This window comes from Thermobia domestica, chromosome 3 (genome assembly GCF_964235325.1).
Source record: "Thermobia domestica chromosome 3, izTheDome1.hap1.1, whole genome shotgun sequence".
NCBI classification, from domain to species: domain Eukaryota; kingdom Metazoa; phylum Arthropoda; class Insecta; order Zygentoma; family Lepismatidae; genus Thermobia; species Thermobia domestica.
Window position 1 is genome coordinate 344473808 of NC_137456.1, and position 12205 is coordinate 344486012.

The following is a 12205-nucleotide window of genomic DNA, read 5'->3' on the forward strand; positions in this document are numbered from 1 at the left end:
TGAAGTTTACGTATAAAAAAAGATTTCTCCTCTTCATCCCTCCTAAGTACGGTATTTTCAAAATGCAGGTGCTACGTTTTTTCTCTCTAGCAAAAGAGGCTCGCGAGATGATATTTGCTGACGTACATTTTAAATTATTCTCTCCTTACGATACCTATTTTAATGAAAGTAACATGATAAAAACACATTTGAAAGTAATCACTGAACATATTGGAAAATTTATTTCAAACAGCTCACCTGCCTTACTTTTATAATGTAATTGATTGCGTTTATATTGATACGCGTTTTAAATTTTCAATAAATAATAATAACTGAAGTGCTACACAATACAAATATCACCCCGGAAACATTAAGTTATTTGAACTAGTCTCCAATAGCAGAGTTCGAAATCGAGTATAGAATTTCCTTTTCCCCTTGTGGCATTACATCAAATTATTACAAATTTGAATCCTAAATGTTAAACGAAAATTTATAAACCACACTTGCTGCAATACAATAACTCTGTGTGTTCCAAACTAACGACGTAGCAGCATGAAAAGCTTCGAATTTTTGCAAGTCTCTAACAGTTATAATCCAACGCAGACGAATGGAACAATCCATATCCTGAGGAACGGAGCATCAAATTATACAACCATAATATCAAGTCTCTCCTATAAATAGGTGAAAAGATATAATCAAAAATCACATTTAAAGATGGTATAACAACCATGATTAAAATATCTTGCAATTGTTACTCTTTTTCTCTGATTTTTCCGGTATCTTATTATTTATATTTATATCGAATTCATTTCCATGTATGTTTAATTTAAGGGTTCCATCACATTCTTTTTCCAGAAGTAAAACTACGTTTAATACAAGAAAGAAAGTAATTTCTCAAGCAGATGAGAAATCTCATGACCCCAAGCAGCTTTTCAAAAGATTTACTCCATCACATTTGCCAAGACATGGGTTAAGTCGTACAAATAAAAAACATCAGATGTGCCAAAAATATGAAAAAGGATTTCGTCAAAGTTCACAACTAAGAACTCAGATAATATATACGGGTGAAAAACGTTACAAATGCCTAGAGTGTAGAAAGGAATTTGCCCAAAAGTCACATCTGGCAAATCACATATTAATACATACAGGTGAAAAACCTTTTAAGTGCCTAGAGTGTAGAAAGGAATTTACTCAAAAGACTCATCTCGCAACACACACGTTAATACATACAGGTGAAAAACGTTACAAGTGTCTAGAGTGTAATAAGAAATTTACTCTAAAGGCGAATCTGGCAAAACACATGATAATACATACCAGTGAAAAACCTTACACATGCCAAGTATGTTTAAAGGGATTTAGATACAGTTCTAGTTTGGCAATACATACATTCATACATACAAGTGGAAATCTTCATACGTGCCAAGTATGCGGAAAGGGAATTAGATACAGTTCAAATATGGCAACACATATGTTAATACATACGGAAAAGAAGTCTCACACATGCCAAGTGTGCGGAAAGCGATTTAGTTTTAATTCAAGTTTGGCATCACATATGTTAATACATAAAGTTGAAAAGCCTCACATTTGCGAAATGTGCGCAAAGGGTTTTAAATATAGTTCAAGTTTGGCAAAACATAAATTAATACACACAGGTGAAAAGCCTCATACATGTCAAGTGTGCGGAAAAAAATTTACACAGAGTTCAAATTTGGGAATACACAAGTTAATACACACTGGTGAAAAATCTTACATCTGCCAGGAGTGTGGAAAGGGGTTTAGTCAAAAGTCATATTTGACAAGACATATGTTAGTACACACTGGTGAAATGCCTTACAAATGCCAAGAGTGTGGGAAACCGTATCGTCGAAAATCAAATTTGGCAATACACCTGTTACTACATACCGGTGAAAGACCTCACTCGTGCCCACACTGTGAGAAGAAATTCTCCGAAAAGACCACCTTGCTATATCACCTGTTAATACATACAGGTGAGAAGCCTCACAAATGCCAGGAATGTGGAAAAACGTTTCGTCTAAAGTCACATTTAACAAGACATGTGTTAATACATACGGGTGAAAAACTCACGTAATAAGAGTGTTACAAGAAACTTAGTCCACGTTCAAATTTTGTGTAACATATTAACACATCCAGATTAAATATCTTGCAGGTGCAAACACGCTAAGAAACAATTTACTCAAAAGTCAATCTTGGCAAATCACATATTAGCACAAACATGTGAAAAATCTTAAGGCTGCCCCGAGTTCGGAGAGGGATACAGACAATATTCAAATTGTTGTTACATGTTCATGTACACACGTGAAAATCTTCCACGGGCCAAGAATGTGAGAAGCGATTTTGTAATAAATCTAGTTTGCAACAGATGTTAATACATGCCTGTGAAAATATTCACATGTGTCTAGATTGTGGAATGTAATTTAGTTGAAATTCAAGCTTGGTATTACTAGTGATTGGCAAATTCCCAGGAAGATATTTTTCGGGAATGTTCACACCAAGATTCCCAAAAATGGAATTTTTCCGTGAACTTATGTGCAATCACAAATAAAGTTCCATTCTATTACCGTATTATAATTTTAAAGTTAAATTCATTTTTTATTACAATTTATTATTACTGTTATCTCCACAGAATTTTCAAAATGTATATTCTGAACGATTTCATGTTATCCATTTAAGATGGCGGCACTGGTAGGTAAGAGTTTTGAGGCTCCCCATGTAGAAAATAAAGTTAAGTGTTAAATTTGTGACAAAACCGAAACAAATAGTCCTCAAAAGGTATGTAAATCATGTGAAATTAAAATTAGAAACAAAAATACAATTATCAAAAAAGCAACATCAAGAAAAATGCTAAGTTCCAGTTCAACAGTGACAAATGGTAATCAATGTGTACTCGAAAGCGTTGAATGCAAATGTAACACATCTGAAATACTAAGTGTATTATATGCTTGCTTTAACTATGTGCTTTAAAGTGTGATGTGGAATCTCTGAAAGTTAAAAACACGGAGTTAAAAAAGAAACTTAAGGAAGTAAGTATACAAATTAACTCTGTAGTACAGTATATTGCTAGACACGAAAAAAACACAGGTACGACATAACAAAATTGGAGCAGTAAACATAGTATTTGAAAAAGGTAATACGCTGAATAAAGGACATCTATGCAACGTTATGTTCCGTACCAGTGAAAAATAAGTTCGATGTTCAATACAGTGAAATTGTAGAAAATTCAACTGCAAGGAAGAACTGTGCCCTTGCACACTCAAGAAAACAACGGTCAATGTGCAAGGGAAAATTTCATCTCAAAAGCATCATCGTTTGCATATAGAGAAGAACAGTCAAAAGAACATCGCCCAAGAACTGAAATAAAACTGAGGTAAAAAAAAATAGAAGTAACTCCGAGTAAATTGCAATTAAGTAACAAACAACGCATTTTAATTCTTGGAGATAGTCGAGCTAGAAATATAGCTAACCTACTACCAGAAAAACTACAGTCAAGTTATGATGTGAGCTGCATTACGAAGCCTGCGACCGGAACCAGCGACGTGTTGAAAGATTGTGTATCGGTATCGAAAAATATGGCCATGAAAGACATATTGTTATTGCGCGAAGAAATGCCGTGATAAGCAATGAGGCCAGAGGGAGTGCGAAACTTGTACAAGGTGCTTTGTACGTTAACAAAGACTAATGTGTTTGTAGTGGCAATTCCATACAGACATGATCTGGCAGAGAGTTCATGTGTAAATATACTACTGAATTCTACCAATCGTAAAATAGCAAAGCTATGTATGTTTTCCCAAATGTAAAGTACGTTGATTTGCAGTTCCTAGATAGTTCACATTTCACAAGACATGAGCTACATATAAACAGCAAATGGTAGCACCTCAAGTGTAATAAATTTGTTCAGCTCATAATCTCAGAGTCTACTGCCTCAGGTGATGCAATATTTGTAGCTCATGCTAAATTTTCAGATCAAAAGTGTTTAATGATGCATACTTAGCCAAAAATCTACAAGCGGTTATAGCACAACCGGTTAATGTAAAGCAAAGCCATGCTATAGATTTTAAAGTAGGATACTTAAATGTTCAAGAGATCAACAATAAACATGCAGTTTTAAATGACTTTGGGAATGATAATAATTTAGATTCTCAGGTTTAAGCGAACATTGGTGCAAAGAGGATAAAATTGTGTATAATAAATTAGATGACTATGTACTTGTAATAGTTTCTGTAGAAATCACCGTGCTCACGGTGGAGTAGCTATTTTTGTAAGACACAAGATCAAACTTAAATGCAAGAAATTAGAACTTGATATTCTATGTACTGAAATCGATTTCGAAGCCACAGGTATCGTTATTAATTGTCTTAAGTTGGTTTTCGTATCACTATACAGATCCCCAAATGGTAATTCAATAGTCTTTCTAGATAAGCTCGAAGAACTGCTAATCTTATTAAGTAGGCCTAACCTTAGAAATTTTAAGATAGTCATAGGTGGTGATCTAAACACTGATTTTGACGTAACAACAACAAAGAACAGTGCAGATGAGTAAAAAAAAAATTGTTAAGGCAATTTAATTATAGTATTACAAATATGAAACCAGCAAGAGGTCTAGCTTGTCTTGATAACATAATTATCAATTTCAATTTATGTCAAATTCATTCTGATGTATCAATATTTCCTTTTTCTGATAATGATAGTGTATGGATAGAATTGGATAACGCACTGTTAAGTAAGGAGGATGATGTCTTGTCCACAGAATGTAAAATAGTTGCCTCTAGGCCAATCACTGAGGGTAAAATATCTGAGTTTGTAGAATTCATTCTGCAACATGAATTGGTTTGAACTGCTGTCGAATCACAATGACGCTAATGCACTGTCTGAAAGCCTCTTGAACTTATTTCTCTACAACTTTGACATCTTCATCCCACAAAGAATATGTATAGTTAATCAGAGTCTATTTAAAAAGCCACATAAAATAATTCCACATGGTATACCTTTCAACTTTATTGAATGAAATGTGAGGTGATGTTACATTTAAACAAATATAAGAAAGAGAAAAATGAAGTAACTAGGTCAGTCTATCTGAAAGCTAGGAATACATAGAAGCAAGCTGTTAATGAAGCGAGCAAGCAGTATACTTCAGCAAAAATTGAATCGTCTCCTAATAACTAGATAAGCTTGGGATGTAATTAATTCTATAGTTAAGACTAAACGGAACTATCTTTACCCCAATCCAGAAGATTTTAGTAATTATTTCTTGAACTCTGTAGATGAAGTACACAATAATATTGACAAACCTGATATAACAGCAGTCAATCTAATGGTACAATCTGTAAATCCTATACACGGTAGTTTTGTATTCAGAAATATATCTCCCCAAGTACTTCTCAACATTGTAAATAATTTTAATGTTCAAACAGTGTTGATGTTTATGGATTGTTGAGTAATCTAATTAAAAAACTTCTTGATTGTATTGTTCTGCCGCTTACCCATTGCATTAACCAATGTCTAACACAGGAAATCTTCCGAAGTTTTAAAGTTATCACGACTTGTGCCTGTATATCAAAAGGAGGCCGAAAATTGTTCATCTAGATTCGACCAATTTCTCTGGCACCAGTCTTCTTAAAAATTCTTGAAACTGTTATACATATGCAATTATGTGATTATCTTGATGAGTATGACGAAATTAGTGATTCACAATTTTGTTTTGTAAAGGGTAGATCTAATGTTGGAGCGATCGATTCGTTAGTAAAGAAGGTTATTATTAGAGGCTTTGAAAACAAGTATATTGTTCAGGCAATATTTTGTGATTTAAGCAAATCCTCTTATTGTGCTGAACACAAAATTCTCATAAAAGAAAAATAGCGTACTATGGTATCAACGGTTTAAGTTTTAGATTATTCAAGTCTTACATAGAAAATCGTAAACATTTTTTTTTTTTTTTGTATATAACAAAAAATTGGTATTGCATCAGTTAAATACGAAGTACCGCAAGGTTAAGTACTTGGGCCACTTTTATTTTTACTAATGATAATTGATCTATCTTACTTTTTATCTGCTTACTCTATACATTATGCTGTCAATACGACCTTCCTAAATACTATTGTGTTTCAGATGTAAAGCATCACGGGCAGTAGCCAATGCTGTGCGATATTCCGCGCGGTGTTGCCGGATTTCGGACTCCCCTTTCCCTTCTCGCTCTTCCTCTAGTTGAGATTATTACACATACATTAGCAACATTATTCACAATGTAAATATACTATTCCAGCAAACTCAAAGATTTTGGCTGTGTATCCTAAAAGTATATATAGCAACTGAATAACCTACCTATTAACTTATTCCAGTGGAACTGCTAAACGTTCGTCTTCAACACTACTTTCACTATCGTCTATGTCAATTAATATTTCGCCATTATCTGAATCTGACTCGTGTTAATTTATTATTATGAGTTCCAAAAATTATAAACACAAAAAATAATTCTTCGAGCTTCACTTCATAGCACTTTTTTTTTAAAGAAAATTCCGCACTTGTACTCGGTTTCCTTAAAGACATTGTCAACTATAATTTTGGAGAACAAATGAACTACCACGAAAGAAAGCAACCCAGACACTGATGAATTCTGTTTATGCTAGAAGAGAAGTTGCGTTCCTACACACACAATTAGCTCCTTTGCTTCCATGTCTGTTCCTATAATAACATTTGGTTGAGAATTTATACTTCATGTAGATCTCACAACAACAATCCATCTGACACGTAAGCAACTCAATATCTGGTCGAGTTTGTTTTGGGTTACAATAATTTATGACACCACTCAGACGCCTGGTGCTTTTGCATCCCTGCTAGAGGAGTAAAGAAGGAGTACATAATTGGCCACACATACGTAAGGTATTGAAACGAAGAAAAAAAAATCATACTGCGTTTCTTCTGTCGAATAAGGAAGAATCTTGCATGAAGGCAATTTCAAAACAATATTACGACTGTCCCATACCTTCTTTCTTTTATATATATATATATATATATATATATATATATATATATATATATATATATATGTATGTATGTATGTATGTATTTATCAATCAGATTGCAGAGGCTTGTTATTTAATTCGATCGCTTACTATTCTCAAGGGTGTAGAAACGGGGGAAAAGGGGGCCTTGACTTTCCAAACTATTTCCAGCCCCAAAATGAGGTTCATCTGGTATATGTTTAGTAAACTTATTTAATAGTTAATGCAAATTAGGAATGTTTATAATAAAATACGATTTAAAAAAAAGAAAACATCACTACAGTTTCTGTACCTAATTACAAGGACGCTGATTTTTCTGTAATTTTTTTTTTGGGGGGGGGGCATTCAGATGCATAACGCATATATGATGATTCTAAGACAAATTGCATTCAAATTATGCCTAATATTGCAAATTTACAAATAAAATGAGGGGGCCCTGGCTCCCTCAGTCCCACCAGGATCGGCGCCCTTGCCTAATTAAAACAACTAACATTAATTATATGCTTTATATTCTCATTTCCCTAACTGGACTCTCACCGTGTGATCTTATTACTATATTATTGCATAATAATATCTGAGTTGATATTTTTTCGAGTTTTTAGTACTTTAACCTACATAAACACAAAGTCGGATAAACATACTGCTAGAAACAGCATTTGTTTTCTTATGAATAGCTTATTGGTTTATCTCTTACAATCCGGTTTTCAACTTCAGTACTGTCAAGATCCGTCTTTTGTTAAGGTAGCATCGAGAAAACATAATATGTGTATAGTACACATGGTAAGTTAAAATGCTTTCATATTCTGAAAGAGGTCATTTGTTCTCTTTTTTAATGTGTGAAAAGCTTTCCTCCCCTTGAAAGTAATGTTCCCCTAGAATAACCTGTTGGTTACACCCCTGATTATCCTTTAATAAAAGTTGAGTTCCATTTTCAAATCGAAGAAAAATTCACTGGAAATTAGACGGCACTCAACGCTCGTTTTACTAATTGTTTTATATGGAAACCTTTCAAAGCGTGTATCATGACAACCAGTTGTCATAAAAAGATATAGTTTTCACGTATGTGTTCGTAATTCTTTTCTCTACTTCGTAAAGTGAGCAGTTAATGTGCTAATACAATATTTCTAATAAGCGCCTCTGCTATTGTCAAGATTTACAGTAGCGCGAGAAGTCAGCGTGCAGAACTGCTTGTCGCGAATTGTCAACACCGCTCAAAGCCAATTGGACGCCGCGTGAAGCCAACTCAAGGCCATACCGCTTATCATTTGAAACCTGCAATAGTCCTGATCTTAATAGACTTAATTCTATAATTGAAAGTACATGGGATCAGGTTGTGATTTGGTTTAAACCAAATGCTTTTTTACTTAACGAGAATGAAACTCAACATATGACTTTTAGTCTAACCGAAGTACCTGTTGAGAATAACTCAACATGTGTGAAGTTTCTAGGTGTATATATATTGATAACAAGTTATCGTGGGAACAGCATATTAATTATCTTTCTAGAAGAGTCAAGAGCAATATATCTGCTAAAACAATTCACAGATCATGTTCCTGATAACCATGTTACATCGGCTTACTTTGCTTTGTAAGAGTATAATTTTGTATGGTATATTATTTTGGGGTAACAATTATCATGCAAATAACATTATTTTAATACAGAAAAAGGCCATCAGAATTATTTCAAACGTAGACAAATTAGCGCATTGCAGACCTATTTTTTATCAAGCTTAAAATTATGACCCTAATCAATCTATACATTTACACACGTGTAAATGGAGAGCCATGTTTACGTAGAGGTGAGATAACTCAGAGCTGCTACAATTGTGGCGAAAAATTTACTCACACTTCAATTTTGGCAAAACACATGTTTAACCATTCAGACGAACAATCTTACGTGCCCAGATTGTCAAACGGTTTAAGTCAGAGATCAATTTTGAAGTGAGATATTCATAAATATAGCAGAATTATTTCACAAAATGAAAACCTCGGAATATTATTAAGAGTTATGTTGACAACGCATGCTATTAATACATACAGGTAGAAAAAGTGTCGTACATACCAAAACGCGGAAAACCATTAATATACACATTTGTGCACGCAGAAATTGACACACAGATCAAATACCTAAACATATCAAGAGTACGAAGACCCATTAGTCGAAATTTAAGTAGACTCATTAACATATACACAAGGAAAAAATCCCAATGGTAATTTCAAATCGGTTCTTCTTTTATTACATTTAATTTATTTTCACATTGTACTAATGCGCATCTGCCTTTAGCAAATATATTTTATTGATAAATTCCTACTTTGATCTGAAATTCTCTTTCTTACAGAACTTAATTCGTAAATTACATCACGCATAACTCTTCCTCTGGATGAGGAAGTTAATTCCTGCATTGCTTCTGTTGCTCCTGGAGTTCCTGGCGTAAAATGATAAAGACCAATTGAAATGGAACGAAAGGAGATGAAAGAATAAATGGGAAATGAAAAATGGAAATATAACTTTCTGTGATCTATGGATCATTCGTGGTTTTTCATAAGCAATTTATGAAATGAAAAATTGTACAGAACTTACAAAATAGGTTTTCAATCATCGCTTCAAACATTCAATTCACTGGTAACATGACAGACGGTGATTGTGACTGAAGATTTAAAAATCTTCCGTAAAGCGATCCAAACCAGGAAACAAAATACGTTACATAATATTTCAAGAGCAACACTAAACATGTAAGTTCATTATATAATCTTGGGAAGGGGTTAAAGTTCGGAAATTGAAAAATTAATCTGTTTGTACCAATGGAGCATAATCTAATGACTGTTACAAGACGACATTCCATGTACGTACAAGCGTCTCCTCTTATTTAAGTTCATGTTTTACATTGGATTCAAATATTAAGCTAAATCTTCGAATGGTTGCCTTGAGATACTGACAGGGGAAATTAACTTTGGGTAATGTGCAGCCAGAATGATCACGTAGTAGTCTACCTGCTGGTCTCTGTTCAGTGTTTAGTTCCATTCACTTTCTATTATAACCGGTGTTGGTGACTGAAAATTGTTCAATGTGGAGATTCATGTGGTGAATGAACATTATTCAAGTTCTTTTTGTCTAGCTGTTTATGCATAATACCTATACAAGCGATTTTATTATTAATTACAAGAAGAAAATAAACAAAGAAGCCAGGGAGATGAAGCTTCTACTAACAGCACTTTCAACTCAACGCCAGGTGAAACTTCTACTAAAAGCACTTCACATCCAACACTCTTGTTTCATATAGTTCCCTACAATAATAATGATTCACATCTTACAGCCAAGACTAGCTCTAAAGCGAATTCACACCTCACTTAATATTGAAGCAAACGGTGACGATGAGGGCAAAGAATCTAGCCCACTATCCAGTGTCAAATCATTTTCAAAGCCTGTTTATAAAATGCGACTAAAGTATGCCGTTTCAACAAGAAATGGATTGACAGTTTCCTTAAATTCAACTCCAACCTCCAGTTGCTGTCCTTTGTAGTGTTTGTGTAAAATACTACGAGCAGAAAGATAAGTTTAATAGTCACGGCGATGAAGCTTTCGTATCAGTTTGGTTTTCAAAGTTTAAGAAAGGCAAAGATATCTTTAAGGGACTTGAAATATCAAAAAACCTTCGTTTTGCAGTGTCACTTGCCCATCAAAAAGTCACTGTTGCCTAATAATATGCAAATTAATATTCAAACGCAGGCAGACCTAATAAAAAGCCGAATATTTCCGAAACACATAATGTGAGCTTTGAAGTATTTAGCAAGGCAAGGATTACCTATTCGATTACATAGTGGTTCAGAGAGTGATTTTAACAGGTTTTTGATGTTAATGAGCAGAACTGATGAAGATTTTACTGCGTGGTTAAATAAGAAAACAATCTGGACAGTGTAAGAGGTGCGAAACGAGATTTTAAAAATAATGGGCCAATAAAATTCTTTGGGAAGATTGCAATTATGATCTTGTCAGTGTTCAATTTGCAGTGATTGTGTATGATACACCGGATATTTCGGACCCAGAACAACAATTTTTATGTATTCGCTTTAAAGATAAGTTTAGATCCTCGGGAACAATTGCACTCGATGCCAGGACTGGAGAATGTCTTGTATCTATTCTTGTCGATGTGCTCTGCTGTCTTCAATCACCAGTTTCGAACTTAAGTGGACAGACTTACGAACTTGGTGGTCGACTAAAAATGGCTACAACAGTGCTCAAGCACATATTAAAAATATTCAATTTCTTGCGCTTTACATGCATTGCTTGCTTTGCATGCTTTACGTCGCGTGCATACAATCTCATAGGGGATTCGGTAGCCGCGGTTGTTCCGGTTGTAAGTAGTGCTATGGGAAAAGTGAATGAATTGGGTATCTTATTGGGACAAAGTGCTAAATTTAAGCAGAACTGTCAGGATATAACTGTGTCTCTTGCGGATAGCGCACCTTACAATATTAAGCATCTTTGTCCATCAAGATTGGTAGATGATGTCTCATTTATCAAGAACACAATACGGCAATATGGAATTCTTCCCTCTTCAATTGAACACATGAAGAGTGAAGGGAATGTAACAGCTTCAGCGTTGCAGGAATCTTTCAGAAAAAGAACTGCTGTTCTGTGGCTCCAAATACAAATAGATATCTTCAGTTAATTAGAAAATCTTAATCGGTGTTTGTAAGATAAACAAAAATTACTTCTGGAGCACTTACAGCTATACAACACGTAAAAAAATTTCTGGAAAAATGAACTGAAGGGCACTTTGAGAATGTATTCCACTCAGCTGTGACTCTTGTTGAAAAACACAATCTGGAAAATATATTAGAATTAAAGGAAATAAGACAGCCCGGCAGGTGTACAAGATATACAGGGTATACAAGATAAATGTTAGACATAACGCAAGGTGAATTTGAGAAGATTTTTTGGAAAAGTAAGAAGGAATCTAAATTTAAGTAAATCCTGAAACTATTATCTTGACAGGAAAACTAAATGATGTAATAGCCGTGAATTTATAAGATATGCTATCAGTACAGTTGCCCATGTTCCTGTATCGGTATATATACTCTACTATTGCGGATGCAGTTACTGTACTGAAAGGAAATCTGCCCAAAAGTGAGAATTTTTTATTTTTCCTATTATAAACTGTACAGTTTTATTTATAGTGTTCTTTTATCTCCAGTTTTCTTGGTTGTTTA

At 34.1% G+C, this 12205-nt stretch overlaps 1 protein-coding gene across 3 annotated transcripts in view; it reads left to right on the forward strand.

Moving 5' to 3' along the window:
* The window catches only part of LOC145681277 (uncharacterized), a 39485-nt gene extending 32539 nt beyond the window's left edge, over positions 1-6946 (forward strand). For 2 of the 3 annotated variants that reach the window (XM_081752881.1, XM_081752880.1), the window contains exon 3: positions 835-6946. In XM_081752881.1, the coding sequence (XP_081609007.1) occupies positions 835-2068 (1234 nt within the window). In that variant the 3' untranslated portion in view covers positions 2069-6946. The remainder of the gene's footprint in view (positions 1-834) is intronic. The other variant, XM_081752879.1, reaches the window with a different exon arrangement.
* Positions 6947-12205: the final 5259 nt, after the last annotated feature.